Genomic DNA, 25,966 nt, shown 5'->3' on the forward strand with positions numbered 1-25,966 from the left:
AAGACTGAGAAGTATTTATATCAGGAATGACAAAATGGGAGTGCATGGGACAAGTGCAACCCACAGACCTATTTTATTGATTATCAGGAAAATCTGGAGACATTAGGCCCTGTTTCTAGGTGGCAACAATAAGCTGAAGATAATAACAGTATTCTTCAATCAGGGCCTGTACTTTCCAGTTGGCCACAGTCTCTACCACTCCCTGGTGTCCTATAACTCCCCTGATTCACTCATTTTCTACTTGACTCTGCAGGTATTTGAGTTTGCGGCACCTGATATAACAAAAAGACTCCATTTTAATTAGCACAGTACACAAGGCAAGCTCCCCAATATCAGGAGAATCATGTAAAATTTTACCATGCCTCAGATATTTCACTAATAATGAAACACCTCAGTCACTCCCCAATATATATCCACTTCAAAAAACAAAAGAAAATGACTGGAAGGAATTACATCATGGAGAGTAGAACTTCAGATGATTTTTATTTTCTTCTCAATCCTTTTCCATACTTTTCAGATTTTTTTTTTAAATGAGTATGCAATGCTTTCATATCAGAAAAACATAAATTAAATTTTTAAAACATGTCAACAATACTCTTGGTATGAAACAATCCATAAAGTAATGAAACAACACCAGCACCTAAAAGGTTCAAATTTTGACCAATTGCCCAAAACTTAAATGTGCATTAATAAGAATACAACCGAACAGGTTAAAGAGCAGGTGAACTACATCAGTGGCAAATTCTAACGGCAAACAAGCTCACCTGATGCAACATGCTTTCCTTAGAACTCGGGTTAAGCTGCCTTGGCAGCAGTTGCTTGTTTTAACACAACATGAGATTGAGTGTATCAATTAGGCTAGATAAATGTTAGTAGAGCAGCCTTGCTCACTAGATCTCTTATTTATGAAGATACTGTGGACAGTCTTCCAATTCGCAAATACTGCATTCTCTCCCTCAACTCCAGATTCTTCTGTGGACACAACCATGGACACCTGCGCACTGGGCGGCCACCAATTTCTTAATAACAAGAAAGCAGGTCATCAGCACAGATAACTTTCCACCACCCACTTTCTCCCACAATTAATTCAAAAAGATCCTTCATTCTTTTCATTATTTATTCGACATATCTATAAACTAGTCCTCTATGGCTCTATTAAGGTGACTAGCTCCATGGATTAAAAACATGTAAAAAAAAAAAGGAAAGCTAAATATTGCTAAGAGAAATTAGGTCAACTCTACCACCTATCCTATGTATCTCAAATAAGATTATAAGGAAACAATACGTACGAATGTGCTTTGTACACTATGGAAGTGTTACAAATGCAGGCTGTCTCTGTGCCATAAATGTTTAATCCCTTAAAGTATCCTAGAGGCCCCATCAGCATCAAAACAGTCTTTAAGACTTTCCTGGTGGTCCAATGGTTAAGAATCCGCCTGCCAATGCCAGGGACATGGGTTCAATCCCTAGTCTGGGACGATCTCACATGCCATGTGACAACGAAGCCCAGGCGCCACAACTACTGAGCCTGAGTACCCAGGGTCCCTGCTCTGCAAACAGGGAGGCCACCACAATGAGAAGCCCTCGCACCTCAATGAAGAGTAGCCCCTGCTCACCGCAACGAGAGAAAAGCCCACACAGCAACAAAGACCCAACACAGCCAAAAAAAATAAATTACTCTTCAGGAAAAAAACAAAACAAAAAACAGTGTGTATTTTCCTCACTGCCCTCTAACTAAATCTGCTTTTCCCAAGCATTCCACAGAATACACTCTTATTTTTCCTGTTTTTCTACTTTAATAGCTAGAATTGCAAATGTGTTTTTTTCTTAACAGATTTAGTTCATTTGTAATACTGTCCCTACGGAAAAACACTGTCTTCAAACCAATTTGTAAACGAATTTTGAAACATTACCCGTTTTTATGTTGGAAAACGGGGACCAAGGGCCCATCCTAGACAGTAACATGGAGAGGTAGGAAAAGAACTGGGGCTTTTGAATGAATCTTCAAAGTTTTAGCTGCTTAGTCATGTCTGACTCTTTGCGACCCTGTGAACTATAGCCCACCAGGCTTCTCTGTCCATGGAATTCTCCAGGCAAGAATACTGGACTGGGTAGCCATTCCTTTTTCCAGGGGATCTTCCTGACCCAGGGATAAAACCCAGATCCCCTGCATTGCAGGCAGATTCTTTACCACTGAGCCACCAGGGAAACTGTTGAAACTAGTTCTGTATCCTGGGGCAAGGAATAATCTCTTTGAGCCTGAATCTCTTTATCAGTAAAAGGGAAAAAGTAAAATGTCTCTCATGGCTGAAGGATGTAGCAATACACATGTAAATCACCTAATATATACGCATCTGTCATGGCCTGGAAAGATAACAGATACTAAATAAATATTAGTCCCTTTTTCTTTCCCTCTGCCATTGCAGTACTCATTTGTGACTTCCATTTTATCCTTAAAAAAATTATTTTTTAATTAAGAACATTCTACAAGTCAGGAGCCCTTTACTACTTCGTTAAATCCTTTTAAACAACCCTATGAGGGAGGTACCACTGCTATCTCATTTCACAGATGAAGAACAGAGGCACGGAGAGATTAACTGACTTGCCTAAAATCACTCAGTTGCGCAGTTCAGTTCAGTTGCTCAGTTGTGTCCGACTCTTTTGAGACCCCATGAACTACAGCACACCAGGCCCCTCTGTCCGTCACCAACTCCCTGAGTTTACTCAAACTCATGTCCATTGAGTCGGTGATGCCATCCAACCATCTCATCCTCTGTCATCCCCTTCTCCTCCTGCCTTCAATCATTCCCAGCATCAAGGTCTTTTCAAATGAATCCGTTCTTCACATCAGGTGGCCAAAGTATTGGAGTTTCAGCTTCAGCATCAGTCCTTCCAATGAATATTCAGGACTGATTTCCTTTAGGATGGACTGGTTGGATATCCTTGCTGTCCAAGACTCTCAAGAGTCTTCTCCAACATCGCAGTTCAAAAGCATCAATTCTTCGGCCCTCAGCTTTCTTTAGAGTCTAACTCTCACATCCATACTTAACCACTGGAAAAACCATAGCTTTGACTAGATGGACCTTTGTTGGCAAAGTTATGTCTCTGCTTTTTAATATGCTGTCTAGGTTGGTCATAACTTTTCTTCCAAGGAGCAAGCATATTTTAATTTCATGCCAGCACTCACCATCTGCAGTGATTCTGGAGCCAAAAAAAATAGTCTGCCACTGAGTTTCCACTGTTTCCCCATCTATTTGCCATGAAGTGATGGGACTAGATGCTATGATTTTAATTTTCTGAATGTTGAGTTTTAAGCCAACTTTTTCACTCTCCTGTTTCACTTTCATCAAGAGGCTCTTTAGTTCTTCTTTGCTTTCTGCCATAAATGTGGTGTCATCTGCATATCTGAGGTTATTGATATTTCTCTCAGCAATCTTGATTCCAGCTTGTGCTTCATCCAATCCAGCATTTCTCATGATGTACTCTGCATATAAGTTAAATAAACAGTTGTGTCCTACTCTTTGAGACCCCATGGACTACAGCCCACCAGGCTCCTCTGTCCATGGAATTCTCCAGGCAAGACTACTAGAGTGGGTAGCCATTCCCTTCTCCAGGGGATCTTCCCAACCCAGGGATCAAACCTGGGTCTCCTGCATTGCAGGCAGATTCTTTACCATCTGAGCCACCAGGGAAGCTGGCTTAAAACTCAACATTCAAAAAACAAAGATCATGGCATCTCGTCCCATCACTTAATGGCAAATAGATGGGGAAACAGTGGAAGCAGTGACAGACTTTGTTTTTTGGGGATCATCACTGCAGAGGGTGACTGCAGCCATGAAATTAAAAGATGCTTGCTCCTTGGAAGAAAAGCTACGACCAACCTGAGCAGCATATTAAAAATCAGAAACATCACTTTGCCAACAAAGGTCCATATAGTCAAAGTCATGGTTTTTCTAGTAGTCATGTACAGATGTCAGAGTTGGACCGTATGGAAGGCTGAGCACCGAAGAATTGATGCTTTTGAATTGTGGTGCTGGAGAAGACTCTTGAGAGTCCCTTGGACAGCAAGATCAAACCAGTCAATCTTAAAGGTAATCAACCTTGAATATTCATTGGAAGGACTGATGTTGAAGCTGAAGCTCCAATACTTTGACCACCTGATGTGAAGAAGACACACTGGGAAAGACCCTGATGCTGGGAAAGATTGAGGGCAGGAGCAGAAGGGGGCGATAGAGGATGAGATGGTTGGATGGCATCACTGACTCAATGGACATGAGTTTGAGCAAACTCTGGGAGATAGTGAAAGACAGGGAAGCCTGGCACGCTGCAGTCCACAGAGTCGCAAATACCATTATTCTGTGTTTTTCAAAAATGTGGAAGACACATTCAATGATGTCTCAAGTTTTCTGCTGTAATTCTGCATGATTTTACAATTCTTTGGAACTTTCAGATGGCAAGAGGGACAAGAAAAACTTCAAGCTCACAACAGGCAAATATAAACCATCAAGATGAAGTTTAAACAACTGATGTTGTTTGATTTTCCTTCCCAGAAGTTGGAAGATTTACACAGCAAACAGGGGTCAAGGTCATTAGGGCTTCAGTTGCTTAAGCTTCTTAACTGTTACTTGCTTAGAGATGATCAACTGAGTCAACCTGGCTACAACTAGCTTTCAAATTTGAATCAGAAATGATCAACAATATAGCCCTTTAAAACACACACACACACACACACACAGTACAGTCAAACTTGAAGTAGTAACCCAAAGGCAAAAATAAGTATTGTTACTACTGTTGGGAACCATCCTGCTTGGTAACTGGAAATTATTCAGTCACTTTACAGTATAGTAATTTAATTTGGCTCTAGGCTGCAAAGACACTCTGATCCATTCAATTAAGGCCATAAGTAAAACTATTCTATTTCTTACCTCAAGCTACAAACACGCTTCTTACAAGCAACCAGAACTGGAAATTCAATGTTTTGTAATATTAATGTGTCAAATGGTTAAGGCTCCCAATATAATGCTTATAGGAAAAACTCCTGTGTTATAGTACCTATAAAACCCCCAAAGTTTTACCTTTAGGCTTTTCTTAATGTTTTTATTTTTCTTCTCAACTATTATAAATATAACTTAGTGAGATTATATATGGGCTGAGCACACTTAGTTTTAAACTTGTTGAAAAGTGAAATAAACTGGCCCAAGATGTATAGATAGAAAAAAGTTATCAACCATCTACAGCAATACTAGTCATGTCTATGCCTTTTGCAGATTGCATTTCATCACTGTTCTTCATATAACAGTAACAAATTAGACAAAGCCTTGGTCTAATCAGTCTAATCAAAAAGACTTTGACAAGAATATTAAAGTCAATTTCCTTTTGCTTCATTTGCTTCCTAATACAAACTATCTATACTGCAGCCTAGATATCTATCTGTTCAGCAGTTGCCACAGACAACTAAACCCATTAGGAAGTTCTGGCGCTATCATCTTAGGAAACTTATTCCCAGTTGGGCAAAAGGAAGAAATAGAACTGAGAGAATTACACTACGATGAGAGTCCATTCATCCATCTAGTTTGTTTTTTTTTTTTTTTTTAACAAAACTAAAAACAATGCTGGCAATACACCTAAACATTAAATTACAATCTTCTTCTCTTCAGTCCTTACTAAACATCAAGTATTCTCCTAATGGTTCATTACAGGGCAATAAATGTCTATATTTAGTTCATAAATGGAAGTCATCCCAAATTGAGAGTTCGTATGGAAAGCATGACAGAAGAAAATCCCTGGAGATTGAAAGAGAACATGGAAGGTTTTTATTGTTGAATTTGTGTGTTTTCCTACCTTAGCAGAAAGTTTCTATAAGCCTATGGCTGTGCTTAGTCGCTCAGTCATGTCCAACTCTTTGAGACCCCATGGACTGTATGTACCCTACCAGGCTCCTCTGTCCCTGGGGATTCTCCAGGCAAGAATACGAGTGGGTTTGCATAACCTACTCCAGGGGATCTTCCCAACCCAGGGATCAAACCCAGGTCTCCCACATTGCAGGCAGATTCTTTACTATCTGAGCCACCAGGGAAGCCCTGTTGCTGCTGCTAAGTCACTTCAGTCGTGTCCAACTCTGCGTGACCCCATAGACGTCAGCCCACCAGGCTCTCCTGCCCCTGGGATTCTCCAGGCAAGAACACTGGAGTGGGTTGCCATTTCCTTCTCCAATGCATTAAAGTGAAAAAGTGAAAGTGAAGTCGCTCAGTCGTGTCCAACTCTTAGCGACCCCATGGACTGCAGCCTACAAGGCTCCTCCATTCATGGGATTTTCCAGGCAAGAGTACTGAAGCCCTAGTAATCAACAAATATACTAAAGGCTTAAATAATCATCACACAGTTAGATAATCCTCCTTAGGACAAACCCAAGTTCTCTTCCCAGGGTGTATATACTTCATTAATAGCCAGGTGAACATGGTGTAGGTAAATTCCCTATGAACTCTTCTATATAGCTGATCCCATCAAAAATACTACTCAGTTCTGTTTCATTTTTTCTCTTTCTTTTTTAATAGAAGAGAAGTAAATTAGAGATCTTGAAAGTGCCTCTGGATCTTGACATTTTTAGATTGGTTCATTACGTCCTCAGAATTTTGTGTGTAAGGCAATGTGCTGGTGACACTTCCTCAGGTGACATACAGATGCACTGTTACTAAGTTTATGGCCTGGAAGAGCATCAGAACTAAATGACTCTGGTGAGTTCTATCGGGGAGCTATAACTTAGTATTACTGGGGGTAGGTGGACAGAGAGCTCAACCAGTTGCTGAGATAAGGGCAATCTTCAGTATTTGAGATGAGCTTTAAGGTATGAATGGATAAAATCTCTGGAGGGAAGAAGGCATCTTGGAAGGAAATTCAGCATATGCATAGAAGCGGAGGTGACACAAACTGGAGTTTGTTCATGAACAGCCAGCAGTCTCAGCAGGCTGGTACAGACTTCATGGAAGGGTACCATGGGAAAACAGGGCCAGCAGTGACTCTGATCATGGCTTTCCCACTGCCAAAGGGACCTTGCTTTAGACATACTGTTGACTGCGTCTGAGAATATACTTTCTCATTTTTAAAATGAAGAGTTGGAGCAGAATATCTCTGAGGTCTTATTTCCAACTTTATAAATCTATGACTCTAGGTCAAGGGTTGGCAATTTTTTCCATGAAGGGCCAGAGAGTAAATATTTTAGGCTCTGTGGGTCATATGGCACAGCACTTCTGTGCCAGCACTTCTCACCACTACTGCAGTGTGAAAGCAGTCATAGAAAACATGTAAATAAGTGTGCAAGGCTGTGTTCCAATACAGTTTTATTTATGGATATTAAAATTTCAATTTTATATAAATTCATGCGTCACAAAATATTCTTCTTCTTCTGACTTTTCAAATACTTCAAAATTAAACACTATTCTTAGCTCCTGGGCAGTATAAAATTTGGCCCACAGGCTGTAATTTGCTAGTTTCTCTACTCCATAAAGAAATATGAACAAAAGGGGGTAAAGTGTAATAACCATCAAGAGCTAGAATAAGATAGACAAGATTGTACTATAATTATAAGTGATAAATAGTACTAAACAGCAACATATTGCAATATATGAACATATAAAATATATTTCTTTGATAAGAAACATTGTATGCCTAAAATTTTAACAATGTTATATGTCAAATATATTCAATTTTTAAAAAGAGCTGGAAAAAGGAATTTAGATGAATTTAGAAAACAATGGGAGGAGGTGCCGGTTTCTGGACAAGAAAGTGTTGAGATCAGAGTTGATCCTAGAATCTTTACTTGCCAGTAATAGATGAGAGTGAGAAATTAGTAGACAACTCTCAAGAACAGGTAATATTAAAGCCTAATCTAGGCAAGTAGCTTTAAGAAAAGGGGGGTGGGGAGATGATATGGAAGGATCAACAAAACACTACTTTTAAAAATGATGAGGAAAAGGTTTATTTCACAAACATAATAAAAGAGGTCAATTTCCAGGGACGGGGAAAAAGGTTATTTTTGCATTCCCATTCCTCAGTGCCTGCAGTCGAGTTCATGACTGAGGAATTTGCCTTTCTGTGGAAGCTTTCAAACAAACAACCCAAATTAGAATTTCCAGTTCCAAGATAAAAGTTCTCGGGTAAAATGTAGCTTTTATGTTTTGGTTTTAGAGATCCAATAGATACAGCAGTTATAAAGGTGATTTTATTTATTTATGGCTCCTTTCACTCCAGATATTTTTCAGCAGCCTTCTTAAATTAGGAAAGAGTATTCATCCAGTGTACATAGATATATCATTGCCCTCAGAATTTAAAAATCACCCTGCTGATTGTGACTCAGAATTTATATCTATCTTTGTTTGCTCTGACAGAGGAAAATATTGCACTGCTACAAATACAACCAATTCAACATTCTAGGTTCCATCAAGTGTGAGCAATCAGAGTCAATGGGAACACTGCATGTTTCTAGAACTCAAATTTGGAAGCTGGGTGGAGTTGGAAGAAGAGGGGTGCAAACAGGCACGCACACAGTATAGCAGCTCTAATTCATGGTGGTATTTAATAGGAAACATGGCCATGCCTCGTGGAAACATAGCAAAATTAGAGACTAATTTCAACTAAGCAACCTAAACAGAGCTTCATGGAGAAGGTGACATCAACACTGGACCCCTTCTAAACAGGAGAGGAAGAATAATTCCAGGCAGTGAGAATAATGCAAACAATAATGATACAAAGATGTGGGAAAATACTTGCTTATCTCTTTTTTTTTTACTTCAAAAGTTGTACATGTTTACTGTTAAAAGACAAACATGAATTAGGGTAAGAAAAACAAAAAATTTTAACCTGAAATCCCACGACTCAATCCCACCACATTTTAGTATATGCTCTTCCATATATAAAATAATACAAAATGGGATCATTCTAAACATATCTGTCTGCTGTTTTGTGCATAACATCTTAGCATACAAATCTTTCCATGCCATCTTGGAATACACATTGGAGTAATTAAAAACCATTGGCATACCTGAGTTCAAGGGTAAGTATAGTCAGTCCTTCCTTTACAGACCTTTCTTTGAGCTTCCAATTTCAATTAGATCTTTTCTTTCTGTCTTCTCTAGAGTTTTCCTGCTTCCACATGAGATCAAAAAAGTGTGGATACAACTTGCTGTGTCAATAAAATTGTTGACTTCTTTGAAATTTGATAAGGATTCTAGTTATTCTGTCATGCAGTTCAAAGTGATTTTATTTGCATAATTAAAACTGGCCCTGCCACTTACTAGCTCAAGGTTCTATGAGCCTTAGTTATCCCACCTATAAAATGGGAATGATAAGCACACAGTATAAATAAAATAATTGAGGATACGTAAAATAGTTTTAAAAACATTTGTTTTACTGACATATTGTTGAGAATACTATGAATCCAAATGTAAATTACATAATAAAGACGCTCTCTCTAGAATGTCCCCTCTTTATCTGCATCCCTCCCGCTGCTTGAAGGCAACCTTAACCATTTTTAATGGGTGGCTCTCCAACTCCTGTGTCTCACTTGCTGATCTATCTCCTCACCACTACCAGGGATGTCTTACTAAAGCTCAAAACTATCCATGTTAAACGTCAGCTTAAAATCCCTCCACTGCCTAAACATCCAGGGCTTAGAATGTTCATGAAACAGAGTTCATGAACATAATATAACACGAAAATAATTCCTTTCTAAAAATTATCCTATAAATGTACCTGCACACATATAAAATGACATATCTATGTCATTCACTGCCACACTGCCTGAATTAGTAAAAGATCATAAGTAACTTAAGGTATTTCCACAAGGGTCTAGTTAAATAAACTGTGTTACAACCATCAGTGAATCATCATGTAACTATCAAAAGAAGAGAAAGCTTGGATGGAGCAAGTTAAAAGGATATACTATTCAATACAGAAAATATTCCCCATATCTTATAATAACTGTAAATGGACTATAACCATTAAAAATTGTGAATTACTCTACTGTATCTATAACACTATATCTATAACATATAATATTGTACATCAACTATACTTCAATTTCAAAAAAAAAGGAAGATAGGACTTTTTTGGTGGACCAGTGGTTAGAACTCTGTACTTCCACTGCAGGGGCCTGGGGTTCGATCCCTGGTCAGGGAAATAAGACCGCTCATGCCACGTGGTATGGCCCAGAAAGAAAAAAAATGTAATTTAAAAAAAGAGAAAGTTCTACATAAACTGATAAGAAATGTTCTTCTAAACAGGTTGCTGCTGCTGCTGCTGCTAAGTCGCTTCAGTCGTGTCCGACTCTGTGCGACCCCATAAACGGCAGCCCACCAGGCTCCCCCGTCCCTGGGATTCTCCAGGCAAGAACACTGGAGTGGGTTGCCATTTCTTTCTCCAGTGCATGAAAGTGAAAAGTGAAAGTGAAGTCGCTCTGTCGTGCCCAACTCTTAGCAACCCCGTGGACTGCAGCCTTCCAGGCTCCTCTGTCCATGGGATTTTCCAGGCAAGAGTACTGGAGTAGGGTGCCATTGCCTTCTCCATCTAAACAGGTTAAGGGGGGAAAAATCAAGGAACAAAACAAGGTAATAGGTCACCATTTGTATAAGAGGAATACAACTGCCTGAATATGCATAACTATCTCTAGAAGCACACTCAAGACATTTGGTCTCCTTTATCCATTAGTTTCCTCTGAGGAGGAAACCAAGGTGGCTGGAATTCAAGGGTGGGACGGAGACAATTCACTATTTTAAATTCTGAACCAGGGTAAAATTTTCACTTATTCAAAAATTGAAGGTTTGTTCAGTGATTATGGCATGTAAGTCCCTTCACAAACTAGCACAATCTACCTTAACAGTATCATCACTAAAGCTTCCCCACTCCCTACGGCACACTCACACTCTTCTATCTTTTCATTCTCTCTGCTCAGAAGGCATTCCAGGTTTTCTCTGGCTGGAGCACTCTCTCATGCTTCAAACACTGCTTCTCTGTAACACAGAATGAACTTCCCCTCTTGTCTTCTTTCCACGTTACTCTTTAAAAGGTCCTTCAGACTTTGATTACAAGTTTGCTCCCTTATATTAGAAGTTGGGTTTGCAGTCCCCCATGAGTTCGTCAGTTTATACCCCTCGGGGACAGAATCCAGACCTCAGAAAGCATTAAAAGTGTGATGAAATAGCAGCATTACTTGCCTTAGCCAAACGCTGGAAGCCAAATGTGATGAAATGGAATATTATTCAGCCTTAAAAAGGAAGGAAATTTTGATACTTACTACAACATGGATGAAATCCAAAGATACATTGCTAAGTGAAATATGCCACTCACAAAAGAACAAATACTGTTCTTACAGTATGATTATACTTACATAAGGTACCTAGAGAAGTCAAATTAAGTGGGATGGATAGTGGAATTGCACTTACCAAAGAAAGAAATGGGGAGTTAGGGTTTAATGGGTACAAAGTTCCAACTGAGAAAAATAAAAGATTCTGGAAATCATGGTGATGGCTAAAGAAAAATGTGAATGTACTTAATGCCACAAAACGATATACTTAAAAATAGTTAATACAGTAAATTTTATGTATATTTTACTACAATAAAAACTTTTTAAAAGAGGGAAAAAAAAAAAATGAATCAGTGACTTCAACAGTAATGATTTCCTGGCATTTCAACAGATTTTATAAGTGCCTTTCTACTCTCATAATTCCTTACACTCCAAGATGTTTTTCATCAAACAAAATGAAAATAAAAGCAATCTTTTTAAAAAAGTATGATGAAAGAACAAGAGACTACCAATACTGACCAGATTTGAAAAAGATACAATTCTAAAAATGAAAAATACTGCCATTTAAATTAAAAACTCAAAAAAAAATTAAAAACTCAATGGCTGAATTAAATGGCATATTAGACCCAGTTGAATGAGAACGAACAAACTGGAAGAGCTGAAGAAATAACGAAATGGAAAATATAAGCAGTTCAGATATACAGAGGATAGAGTGAGAAAATCTCTACGCTTCCAAAGGGTGAGAACAAAATGAAGAAAGGCAAAAATTCAAAGAGATGATAGTTAAGAATTTTCTAGCATTGATAAAAGAAACTGACCCTCAAAATCAGGGAGCCCAAAAAATCCCAAGAAAGATAAATAAGGACTTTAAAACTCACTAAGGAAAAAAATCATCATCTGGAGCAAAATAACAATTAGACTGATGGCAGATGTGAACGCAGAAAACACTGGAATAATATTTTCAAGGTGCTGGAGAAAAATTACTACTGGCCTATTTTTGTATATCCAATGAAATTATCTTTCAAAAAACAGATGGCAAAATAAAAGATATTTTCAGATAAAAGAACTAGAGTGTGTACTGCCCAAAGACCCACCTAAAGATATTAGTAAAGGAGAGACTTCAGGAAGAAGGGAGATTTGTTCACTGTTTCTCTTATATCACAAAGAAAACGGTGAACACATAGGTAAATGAGGGGGAAAGCAACAGTATAAGAGAACAACAGTGTCTAATTTACGGGGTGAAAAAAATCAAGAGAGAAACAAAATCTCATACAACCATATATAAGGGGACAGTGGGATTACAAATACTTTGCCATTTTATTCAAGTAAACAGTAAAGGTGCCAATTAATTTAAGATTTTGAAGCTAAATATGCATGTTAAAAGAAAACCACTGAAACATTAGAAATAATAGTTTTTTCTAACTCACTATTTCTTCTGGCGGGGGACGGGGGCGGGGGGGAGAGAAGGGCTGTGCTGGGTCTTTGGTGTGGCACAGGGGCTCGGTAGTTGCAGCACACTGGCTTAACTGTCCCAGGGCATGTAGGATCCTAGTTTTCCAACCAGGGATCAAACCCACATCCTCTGCATTGGAAGGTGGATTCTTACTCACCAGGGAAGTCCACCTATTACTCTTATATTGATGGGACATTTGAAGAGATTCTATCCTTCCTTTCAAGCTAGAGATACTAACCTTTTCCAGTATCCAGCATAACATGTAGTCATTAAATATTTGTTAAATCAATTTGGCTGTTCCAGAACAAGATGAATTCTATCTCACAAATGCATGATAGTTTTCAACCCCACCTGTAAGAGCCAATTCCATTTATTTTAGTGACTACCCCTTCAGTGTTTTTCTTTTTTAGAAAATAGGACAATGAATGCTTGGAATACAGCTCAAATCCTAAGTCTCAATTTTTGCTTTTAAATTGGGGTGGGTACCCTCACTATTGCTCCAAATAAAGGGGATATCGATCATAAATTTAGATGTCTGATTTAAATCGCAACAAACTGGCAATCAAAGGCTCAGGCACCTAAACTGTGAGATATATTTTCCCCACAGTTGATAAAACTGTATATTCCACAACATATGGAATTCTATGGAAAGCTTTCACTGGCACTTTGCCTTGTTCAGTGAAAGTTAGGAGTTAGACATTAAAAAAAAAAAATCAACATTGCCTTTTCATTAGACTAACATTTAAAATATAACTTAAAAATCATGTGAAAATATATTAATATATCTAACACTCACTGAGCTCTTACCTGTCAGGCATAGTTCTAAACATTTTTATGAACTCATTAATCTTCACAATACTACACTCTAAGTCAGATACTAATATTAGCTTTGTTTTACAGAAGAGGACTATGAGAAACAGAAATTAAATACTTTCTCCAATGTTATATATGTTGTAGGTGTCAATCAATAGCAGGATTTAAACCTTAAGTGTTTACTCTTAACCATTATATTCTAGGCTGAATTACCTTGTGTGCGTGCATGCATGCTAAGTCACTTCAGTCATGTCTGACTCTTTGTGACCCTATGGACTATAGCCCACCAGGCTCCTCTGTCCATGGGATTCTCAAGGCAAGAATACTGGAGTGGGTTGCCATACCCTTCTCCAGGGGAGTACCTTATATCTATATCTGATTTTGGTATTTGCTAACTCATACTAGATGCACATTGCCAAAGCTGTTCATTTACAAAGCATCAAAACTAATAGAGAATCCCAAACCCACGCTATATTTTTATTTACATTTACATACCCTGCATGATTCTGTGCTGAAAAGGATTATCCCCATCTGCATCCAGGACTCTATGCCTAGAATTTATTCATTCAGGAAACATGAATTGGATGATCCTACTGCATGCAATACCCCATGCTAAGCAATGATTTACAGCTGCTTTCCTAATTGACAGCTAAATTTTGCCAAGATTCACCCACGCATGATATACATTTTTCCAAAGAAGCATAGAACAGTCTAGGGGTAGGGAAGCAGCAAGTGGTCTTCCCTCTTGTTCATTCAACAATCATTCCTTAAGACTCTTCTATGTGTCAAGCACTTCAATGGGTGCTGGAAATTCAGGGGCAAACACAGCAGAGCCAGTATTTGCCCATGGGACTCTAGAGGGAAAAAGATGTTAAAGAAGTAATCATCACACAAATAATGACTTATAATTATAAAAAGCACAATAAAGAAAAAAATAATCATATGATAGAGTGACCTAACATAGTTTTGAAGGCAGAGTCAAGGAGGTCAACCTTTGACTTTTTAGAGTCAACCCTAAAAAGCTGATATTTAATATGGATTAACAGAAATGATCCAAGTAAAGAACAGCTTTACTTCGAAATCCAAGTAAAGAGTAGCTCAGGCAGAGGGAACAGCCCATGTGATAGCCCACAAGCAGCACCCAGCTTTGAGGAAATGAATACCCACTGTGCCTAGAGAATCACAGGAAGAGGGAAGCTGAAGCCAATGATCAGAATTCTTTTCCTAACTGGGGGCACACCACCTGAGCGTTCTGCTGCTAGACCACTCATACTTTCTCCATGGCTCCAAGGAATAAAAACTATTGTTATCAACACACAACCCTTTAAGTAAATAATTTAAATTCCACAATAATTTGATGCATGGAGAGAATGTGGATAAGCTAAATCTTTTATAAGATCATAAATTTCACCTGTGTTTTAACAACTTGAGGCCACAGACCATATCTGAGTGTTGGACCATAAAGAAGGCTGAATGCCAAAGAATGGATGCTTTTGAATTGTGGCACAGGAGATAACTCTTGAGAGTCCCTTGGACAGCAAGATGAAACTAGTCAATCCTAAAGGAAATCAACCCTGAATATTCACTGGAAGGACTGATGCTGAAGCTGAAGCTCCAATACTTTGGCCATCTGATGTGAAGAGCCGACTCATTAGAAAAGACCCTGATGCTGGGAAAGATTTGAGGGCAGAAGGAGAAAGGGGACAACTGAGAATAAGATGGTTGGATGGCATTACTGACTCAATGGACATGAATTTGAGCAAACTCTGGGAAATAGTGAAGGACAGGGAAGCCTGGCATACTGTGGTCCATGAGGTGACAATGAGTTGGACACAACTTAGTGACTGCATGACAACAAATCATTCAGAACACCAGGCAATGTGCATAGTAGAGTCTGATAACTAATTTTGCTGTTGAGTGACAGCCACACAATAAGAAAATTGAGTGTTACTAGAAATTTACCGGCACATTCAGATATCCTTATCTATTTGAATTAAATGAATAAAAACGTGTTGTCCACCTTACAGATAAAAGATGATCCAGTTCTCCAGGGATGGGGTGGGGACAGAGAGAAGGCTGGAAATACAGGGAAGCTAGATAAGTTGCTAGTTGGTCCCTCAACTTTCAAATCTAAGAACAAATACACCATTTTTCTTTCTTCACAGAAAGCCTACCTATGGGAATAAGTTAAGCTTATTTCAAAAGAAGGAATGACTTTGGCTTGGACTGTGGCCAACTGCAATGAAATTCAGCCACTTTCCCCTTAAAAATCATTCAACTGGAAATCTTATCAGTGGGAAATTCTCTAAGGGCCAAGAGTCTATTTTCTGCAACTTAACAATACTTGTAAAACATTTTTAGTTCTAAGATTCACTTCTTCTCATCCTCTATACATACACACATCCCACATTCATACCAATCCAAAAAGCTGACTTCTGATAGAAGTTACAGTTTTTGGAATCTAAAGTTCCAATTATGTAACCAACACAATATAATATTTATGAATCTGTTTTTCCAGTGGTCATGTATGGATGTGAGAGTTGGACTGTGAAGAAAGCTGAGTGCCAAAGAATTGATGCTTTTGAACTGTGGTGTTGGAGAAGACTCTTGAGAGTCCCTTGGACTGCAAGGAGATCCAACCAGTCCATTCTGAAGGAGATGAGCCCTGGGATTTCTTTGGAAGGAATGATGCTAAAGCTGAAACTCCAGTACTTTGGCCACCTCATGCGAAGAGTTGACTCATTGGAAAAGACTCTGATGCTGGGAGGGATTGGGGGCAGGAGGAGAAGGGGACGACAGAGGATGAGATGGCTGGATGGCATCACCGACTCGATGGCCGTGAGTCTGAGTGAACTCCGGGAGTTGGTGATGGACAGGGAGGCCTGGTGTGCTGCGATTCATGGGCTTGCAAAGACTCGGACACAACTGAGCGACTGAACTGAACTGAACTGAACTGAACTGAAGGGCAGAAGAGAATACCAAGTCATCCAATGGAGGCAAGAGATAGTGAGCTATCTTTATCATCATGAATAAACCTAGGATGACTAGCGGCTACAGTGAATATCAAAGCACAACACATTTATCACAGGAATACTATGAGCACAAGATGGGATAAGTGTGCATGTGCATGTGCACTCAGTCATGTCTGACGCTGTGCTACCCTATGGACTGTATGGACAGAGGATCCACCAGGCTCCTCTGTCCATGGGATTTTCCAGGCAAGAATATTGGGACCGGTTGCCATTTTCTCTTCCAGGGGAACTTCCAGACCCAGAGATCAAACTCCAGTCTCCTGCACCAGCAGGCAGATCCTTTACCACTGCACCACCTGGGATACCACGATAAGGACAATGCTGGGAATATCAAGAAGAATATAACCAGTCTTTGCCCTCCAGAAACCAGCAGTCTTAGAGGGAGACAGCCTAGGGGAGTAGGGAGAGAGATAGTAACAAGCACACAATCAATCAAATCAATTATCCAAAGATTGATGACCCAGCATATAAGAACAGAAGATCTACAAAGTTTTACCAAGGGACTGGAAAGAAAGCAAGCACTCCCTAACTGCCTATATCTAATTATACAAGTCCTCTTTTATTCATTACTCTATCATACCTTATCCCTTTGTGTACATAAAATGCACAAACTTATTCAATGTAAAGACCCCATATCTTTAAAGAGGATGTTGAGATTAGAAGTTCTTTCCGGACCCAGCCCATTATTTTGAACTTATTTCATTCGTCACTCACTTAAAGAGCTGTTGCTGCTGCTGCTGCTAAGTCGCTTCAGTAGCGTCCAACTCTGTGCGACCCCATAGACGGCAGCCCACCAGGCTCCCCCGTCCCTGGGATTCTCCAGGCAAGAACACTGGAGTGGGTTGCCATTTCCTTCTCCAATGCATGAAAGTGAAAAGTGAAAGTGAAGTCGCTCAGTTGTGTCCGACTCTTAGCGACCCCATGGACTACAGCCTACCAGGCTCCTCCATCCATGGGATTTTCCAGACAGGAGTACTGGAGTGGGGTGCCATTGTCTTCTCCGAAAGAGCTGTTAGCTAAGTATTATGGCTCCCCAAACAGCACATAGCAGTGAAAATCCTGGATAGTTATAACAGACTGGGTTTCCTTGCTTTTGTTTGCAAATTTTTGAGCAGTAAAGTGAATTAAATGGTTTGGGAGGAGGGGTGTTAGTGGTGGAAAAGGATAAGAACTGGTGCATCTATATATAGTTAAGTTTGTATTTATATCTGTGGAAACAAATGGGTTTGGACTAGAGGAAAAAGACTGGAAAAGGCTGAGAAACACTGTAAGAAGACTGTGACTATAGATTTTTATAAATTTCAACAATAAAAAGTATAATACTGTTGTAACAAGAAAAACTATTCTTTTTGAAAGACTATATGAAGGTTCAGCATGACAAAAAATAATTATTGATAGTATACTATTCACTAGTATTATTTTAAATGAAAGATAAAACAGTTTAACTATGATAAAAATACAAATGAACAAAAATCCTCTACTTATATATTTATTTCAACTTCCTTCCCTAATTAACTTCTTTTGTAAATTATTAAGGAAAAACAAGTAAGATAGCCTTCCTCTCATAACCATTCCCAACAGAAACTGAATAAGAAAATTACAGAAAAAAAATCAGAGGAGTAGTCACCTAGATAACTCAAAACATATGTTATCTGAACTTAACTGTGTGGCCCAATATACCCAAATGTATACTGTAAGGATTCTACAGGTCCAGACAAGTAACAGAAAGACAGATGAAAGCCTCCAATGGGAGGTCCTTCCTCACATATATAAACTTTCATCTCTGGGTGTTTCAGAGTCTTATTACAGATTTGAACTTTACCCCTTAAAGCTCACTCTGAAATATTTATACTACATAGCACTGAAGGCTGTTGGAGCTTAAAAAAGCCAAGGCTAAAGTTTGTTTTCTTCTTTTAGTCCTTTCTATTTGGGAAGATTTAAAAGCAGACTGGCCTGAAAGCAACATGAACTGACAGAATAACCCTTCTCAGCAAGAGTCCTGAGCATGGAGCATTATCCTAGAGAGAAAACTTGCTGGGATACCAACTGATCTCTGACATTTGCTCTTTCCATACAGCTACTTCTTTTGATACTGCTCTAATGCTGGTTTATTATGTAAAAATATACCCCACCGTCGTGACCATGACATAAGGTTCACTGAAAAAGTTGGGCCGCAGATCAGCCAAAACACAAAAAAGAACCAGATCAACTTTCTGAAATCTTTGTCTTCTGCCATATCGTTCAAGGAAATAAAAATCTTTTAATGAGGCATTGATGACTCATGGTATGATACTGCACTGTAACTAGCAGAGCTCCAAACACTATATCAACCCCTGGACTAAACTGTTAAATTTTAAAAAGACAAAACAATTCAAAAAGAATGCAAAATCTCAATGCCACTTTCAGACAGGAGGCAACATATTCGCACATTATGAATTTAGTAAGTGGCCTGCATAGTTGAAATGACTCTGAAACAGAGAACCACAACCCAAAATAGCCTAACACTTTTGTTATCTCAAACAATGGGCAGTTAGCCATTCATTCCTCCCTCTCAGTATACATTCTACTTGTTTCAGATGAGGCCTATTATAAATTTGAAGAGACTGTTCAAATTCAGTACACCAGATGTTTAAAAGCTGGGGATGGAAGATATTTGCCACACAAAAATTTCTATTATAATATTTTGTGCATAAAAAATGAATGATATGTATTCAGTATTTTTTAAGTTATATTTCATACCTATTACCAACTTGACACTGGAAATAAAGAAGCAAACACACAGACATGGTCCCTGCCATTGAGAAACCTTCAACCCAGTGAAGACAAATACTGACCAAGTATGATGGCTGTCAAAAGAGAAAAACAATACCCGCTATGCTAGCTGTATACTGTATTAAGATGTTCCCATCCTACCCTCTTTCAAGGTGTGCCAGCAAGACCAGGAAGTTGTCAGAAAGCTTTTAAAATAATGACCCTCTCAGTTGTGATACATATAAAACATAAGTATTATAGATATATATGTGTGTGTGTGTAAAAATAACCAGTAATTAAGTATATAAAATTACCAGACTACTCTTTTAACAAATATACAAGAAATATTAAAATCCAAATTAGTCCCATATCCATAAAAGCAGTTGCCTTAAAGCTGTCCTTACTCCTGACAAGGGCAAAAGGAGTCAGTTTAGGATACTGTGGTTGACAGCACAGGACTTTAACTTTTATTTTGTCCATAAAATATAAAATAACTTTTATTTTGTCCATGAAATATGAAATAACTTTTATTGTGTCCACTGTTATACCAGTGCTATTTATAAAACAGCTTTAGAAAAGCCCAACTTTCTATAGTGTCAGTATATATATAAACAAATACTTAAACTGGGGCTCCACTAAAATTATAAACATAGTTGTAGAAACAGAGTCTCCAAAACTCTTCCATTCTCTCAGTCATGAGCAGATTTAAGTCCCATTTGTATATCTCTTTTGATCTGTTCCAAATGAAACTTCATAATTCCCCAAAGAACCCACAAGCCTACTTTAAATACTATTTAAATATAAAGAAATCCTACAAACCTACTTTAAATACTATTTAGTTATAATAGACTTCAAGCTAAGCAGCTAAATACACTAGAAAAAGTCTTTATCTTTTACAGACATAAATACTTTTGTACTATCTGTATCTATTTTTTTTTAAGCTGCAGAATTAAATGTCGCTGTGAAACAGAACACTACCTTCACATCATTTTTTTAATATAGGCCCTTCATACAGGCCATGCCAAAGGCAGGCTTTAAACAGATAATCTTGCCAGATCCAGGACAAGTGGACACAGCAAAGTAAAGTGAAAAAAGCAGAGGGTCCAGAGTGAGAGAAACAGAGTTCGAGTCCAAGCTCCACTACTAAGCAGCTGTGCCACTGCAGGCAGGTTACGTAACTGATTTACAGTATCTTCATCTGTAAAATTGGGAACATAGCAATATCTACCTTAAAGGATTGCTATGAGATTATATATATGTTTATATGAAAGCATTTTATAAACTATAAAGAATTATATATTCTTATTATTTACCTTAATTTTTCCTTAATATAGGAATGAATATTTCCATTTTAAAAATTAGAAAATACAGAATATTAAGAGAAAGATCACCCATAGCCCTGTCACCCAAACATTGCTATCTATTTTAAATGAAGTGAGTCCAACATCAACCAAAAGAAATTAAAGTAGGAATAATTTCAGATGTTAATACAGATAACGTATTAACAACAAAATAAACTGCTGATTTCTTTTTAAGAACAGAACAGTCTTTCCCATTTATCAGTTTAAAGACAATGCTGCTATTTGTCCCAGAGCTGGTCCCAACAGGGTATGATATATGGGTGAGGCTCATAAAAGTCAAAGCCACAAAACTCCCAAAATAAATATTTCATGAGCCCCAGGAGTAATTACAACACATGCCCTCAGATGCAATGGAGAAGGCAAAGTGTATGAACCCCATTAACAAAACTGGCATGACTTTACGGTCACAAAGACTCAGATTTCTATGGGCCACTTCAATGGGAAAAAAGAAAAATTTATATACCATGCTACAACACAGACAGCCAAAGACGTCTGAATTTTTCACATTGCTTTTATTTTTTTTTTTCACATTGCTTTTAGAACTTGTACCCCTCCTCTATTTTTCCTTTCCCATCCTTCTTTCTCCTAGGTCCCCTCTTTGTTTTATTACTGCATTAGAATCACTCTCTGTGTTTAAAATGGCCTTATTTTATACAATGGAATATTATTCAGCAACAAAGGAATGAATTTCTGACACATACTACACCACAGATGAAAACATTATGCTAAGTGAAAAGTCAGACACAAGAGGCCACATATTTTACGATTCCATTTACATGAAATGTCCAAAATGTGCAAATCCATAAAGACCGAAAGCAAATTGATGGTTGCCTAAGGCTGGAGTATTAGGGGATGGGAGAAAATCAGTGAATGTAATGGGTATGAAGTTTCCTTCTGAGGGAACAAAAATGTCCTAAAATTAGACTCTGGAGATGTTGTACAATTCTATAAATACACTGAGAAACAGGGAATTGTACACTTTAAATGAGTGAATTGTATGGTATGTAAATTATATATCAACAAGCTGTTTTTTTTTAAATGATCTTATTCACTAGAAAAAAGACATGTAAATAATCTCATCCTACCCTCTCTCTAAGGGTGGAGTAAAAGTGATGACTCAATTGTGATGATACATATATCAAGTGACCAGACTACTTTTACTTAACAAATAACATGAAAAATTGCAAATCCAAATGTTTTGCTTAATGATTCCCTAAGTCAAAACTTGGTCCTCCCTCAGATTCTCAGTAATTCTGACTCTGTTCAGGTAGTCCTTTCTACCTATAATGCCTTTCTTAAGCTAAGCTAAGCTAAGTCACTTCAGTCGTGTCCGACTCTGTGCAACCCCAGAGATGGCAGCCCACCAGGCTCCCCCATCCCCGGGATTACCACATCCTTAAATGTTCAAATACCATCTTCTTTAAGGCCAGTTCAGAGGTTACCTTCTCCATAAAGTCTTCCCCATGTTCTCAAGAAAAGTGACCTCATCTTCCTCTGAACTTCCATACATCACTTTCTCTGGGCCACTTATGACTTTCAATCCAATATTATACTTACTCTGGCCAACATAATACTTACTGCTTTGATGTTAAAAGGGGGTTCTCAATAAATACCGATCTGATAAGTGGATGACCACTGCTTAACAATGCAGAATTTCATCATCATTGGGTATATTTTCATTTTGGAAATATTCAAAAGTCACTTTAGACTCAAAAATAGTAGTAAGGTTAAGCAATACCCACTTCAGACAAAATTTTCTTGACCAAAATAAAACAAATTTATTTGTATATATATAATCTGTTAAAAAAAAAAAAAATCCCAAAGAGAAACATTGGAATAGGGATATAGCCTCCCAAGGTAACTGAAAGAAATGTGAATTGCATACATTTTGGAATACTTGTTCAAAAATCAGATTCATTAGAGGAACATCACATTTCTTCCCTGAGAGTTCTATAATCAGGCTCTACTAATTCTTCTTCCACTGTATTTCTAAAATAGTCCTATTTCCTGCTCCATTTTGCCTGCCAAACCCAAAGTCCTCTCATTTTCTTCATGACCAACCAATTTTTAGTCTCCTAATTTATCTGCCTTCCCATAGTTCCTTCTTTCCTTCAACAATATCAAGCCATCCCATGTGCCAATGTTAAGGGTAGGAACTGGGGAGCACATACATATCATATGAGACACAATCTAGTTAGGAACTTGACACATGTACACAATTCATCACAATATTCAGTAGCATATACTGAATATACATATACAAGGGCCACAACAGTCACCCAGAATTCCGAGCAATGGGTAAATCCTCTGGGCTCCCCAGAACACAATCTATACAGTTTCCCTCACACACTCTTATCCTCTCCCTTCCATTCTTTTTCATTTTATTGGACTTGTGTTAAACTGCCCATACAGCATGCACCAACTTCAGCTCCAGTTTCTCTCCAGCTTGCCTCCCTGAGCAAGTCAAGACAATCTACTTGCTGTAACCTGGAAGTGACTTAATCACAAGTACTTTTGTTCACCACTGACTATCAACACAATCCTCCTCACTTTCTCTCTGCTAACTCCTATCAAATTTCTTCTTTTGTAATGTATTGGAAAGTATGTAATAATTTTGTTTTTAGCTTATCACTGCCCTCGTTTATTCTGTTTGTCTCACAGAATCTATTACAATGTTTACTAAGGGACTGTATCACAGCCATCTATGGAGCTTCTTAAAAACACAAAGACCTTGACCCAACCTCCTCAGTAAGTCTGGGATGGGAACTGGACATCTTTATTTCTAAAAAGCCCCACTGGTGATTCTAATGCACATTTCAACCTGAAAACCTGATTTATTAAAATGTTCCCTATACAACAGACATTCAATTCTTATTAATTCATGCACTGAAGCTCATAAATAACTTTTCTCTAAATAGCCTAGCCAGATATCAGCCCCTAGACTACACCAGCTCTGTTCCAAGTGCAACATGTGGTTTTAAGATTTCATTTCCTGAAGTACTCCTTGGAGGGACACTATTACCTTGTCTCTTTACATTGTTTCCTATTTGTTGAAAAATGGAGGCCTGGAATGCAGCCATGTTAGACAACACTACATAAGAATGCACTCTGGAGCCTTAGATTAAAATAAGTTATAAAAAAAATAAGAACAATGTAGAACTAGAGATTTTGAGTGAACACAGTATTCTTCCTGAGTACAGTCTAACTAAATACAGGGAAAACAGATGGGGAATTTGGTCAGTAGTGTCTTCTAGTTACCAGTCTCCTGAACTGGGCCCCTGAAGACTGAGGAAGACTTTCAGCAGCTGAAGTGCATTGAAGTGCTCTAATCAGATAAGGAGCCCAAGCCGCACCCAGACTCACAGTGGCCTCGCAGCCTCCTAACTACCCTGACACACTCTATTTACACAGCTCGGTGGGGAAGCCTTAGGAACTTTTTCCGAAGTTGCTTCTCACAGGCAGCAGCCTTCTGAGTCACCCACCCAGGGTGGGAAAGAAAAGTGTGATATTAGCCAGCGGGGTGTTAGGAGACTGGGCACCTCTTTTCCATTTCAGAAGCGGGCTCTGCCTCCTCCAGGAACCACCTCAGTTACGAGTCACCGCTGTGGGCGACAGGGGTCTGCGGAGCCACTTAGCCATCCAGGAAAGTTGTGGCTTGGGGAGGAGACGCCCCGTTCTTTTCTCCGGCAGGGGCCGCAGATCCCAGATTCCACAGGCCTCTCCCGGCAGCTCCATCTTGCTTCCTGTCAGGAGGAGGGGCCGAGGAGGAGGGCCCCCGGGTCTGGAAAGGCCCCAAGGGGAGGAAGTCGTGTGACAGCAGGTAAAGCCAGGTGGAAATCTCCACAGGAGTTGGGGGAGGGGGCGGTAATGAAAAGCAGCGGGGTTAAGCGAAAGGGGGAAAGGGATTGGTGCCCACGAATTACTGCATAAAGAAGTCACCCGGCGTTTGTGAGTGCCAGAGGTGTGAGCAGAAGTAGACTCCTCAGGAAGGGAGGAGACAGACATGAGGGGTCAGTAAGACAAGTGGACAAAAGGACCGGACCCGCGGAGCTCTCGGAAGGGGTGGTGGGTGAGGCAGGTTTCAAGGTGAGGGGCAGAAGTATCAGAAGGGAGAACAACGTGGCTCCTATTTAAGAATCCCTGGAAGGAGAGGCAGGGAGTCAGTAGAGGAACCCGCCAGCCCAGAGGCCAGGCTGGGGAGGCCTAAAAAGGAGCTGAGAGCAAGGCTGTCAACGGGAGGGGCGACAGCCAGCTTAAGGAAAGGGGCTATCAGACAACCTAACACCTAGCATTTACTGAGCGGTTACTACAGGTCATAAGCTGGGCTAAGCACTTTATAAATACCACCTCACTGAATGTTCACAAGAAATCCGCAAGGCAGGCATTATTAGGATTGTCCCCATTTTATAGATGAGGAGACTGAAGCTCAGAGAGGCCCGAGGGCTCGCTCAAGGTCAGAGAGCGGGGGAGTCAATATTCAAACCTGAGGCGATCTGGCTCCCGAGTCCACGCGCAAACTCACAGGCAGTGACCGGGAACCGTGAGGCGAGCCAGGACCCCAGGAACGTCTCCCGCCCCCGATCCCCATCCCAGGCCCAGCGCACTCACCCGAACGAGGTTGCTGACCGCCGCCTGCACGGCGGCCACAGGCGCGGTGAGGTCAGGGATGGCTTTGCCGTCCACCTCGCCTTCCTCGTGCATAATCACCAGGTGCGAGATCTGCTGCGCCACCGGCTCCAGAATGCTCTCAATCGTGCGCGTATGAAACACCGGCATCGCGGCGGCGAGCGGGGCGGCGAACCGCGGGCTACAGAGAACTGAGAACCAGGGGCCGGGGACCCGCACGGAGACGGACTCGGAGCAGCGACTACAGAGTCGGGGCTTCCCTCAGTGTAACCAGCCTCACGGGCGCTCCGCCCGCTCCCGCCGCCGCGCCCAATGGAAGCGCCGCTCAGACCCAGGACTCCACTCCTATTGGTCCCTCTTTGATATGCTCCGCCCCCGCAACCGCGCCGCCAAGACCCCGCCCCGCCCCCATTCCCAAGGGAGGGGCCTGGGATTGGGGCTGCGCCGCAGGGATTGCGACCGGATTCCCGAGCCCTAACGCCGGGCGCTCCTTATAAGGGCATGGTGGGAGCGGAGCGAGCGGCTGGAGCCGGGGGCCCCGCCCCCGAGGCCGCCTCCCGCTTCGGCTCTGCAGAACTCCGCCCCTCTGCAGAATCACCTCAGTGGGGCGGGGTCTCCTCACCTCTGGCGGCGC

General features: G+C 40.0%; 1 protein-coding gene across 4 annotated transcripts in view; it reads right to left on the minus strand.

The window, feature by feature from the left end:
* VCL (vinculin) overlaps positions 1–25,589 on the minus strand; it is a 112,606-nt gene extending 87,017 nt beyond the window's left edge. For 2 of the 4 annotated variants that reach the window (XM_070364698.1, XM_070364697.1), the window contains exon 1: positions 25,315–25,589. In XM_070364698.1, coding sequence (XP_070220799.1) covers positions 25,315–25,482 — 168 coding nt within the window. In that variant the 5' untranslated portion in view covers positions 25,483–25,589. The remainder of the gene's footprint in view (positions 1–25,314) is intronic. The other 2 variants (XM_070364700.1, XM_070364699.1) reach the window with 1 other exon arrangement.
* Between the last annotated feature and the right edge of the window lie 377 nt (positions 25,590–25,966).

This window comes from Bos mutus, chromosome 28 (genome assembly GCF_027580195.1).
Source record: "Bos mutus isolate GX-2022 chromosome 28, NWIPB_WYAK_1.1, whole genome shotgun sequence".
NCBI classification, from domain to species: Eukaryota; Metazoa; Chordata; class Mammalia; order Artiodactyla; family Bovidae; genus Bos; species Bos mutus.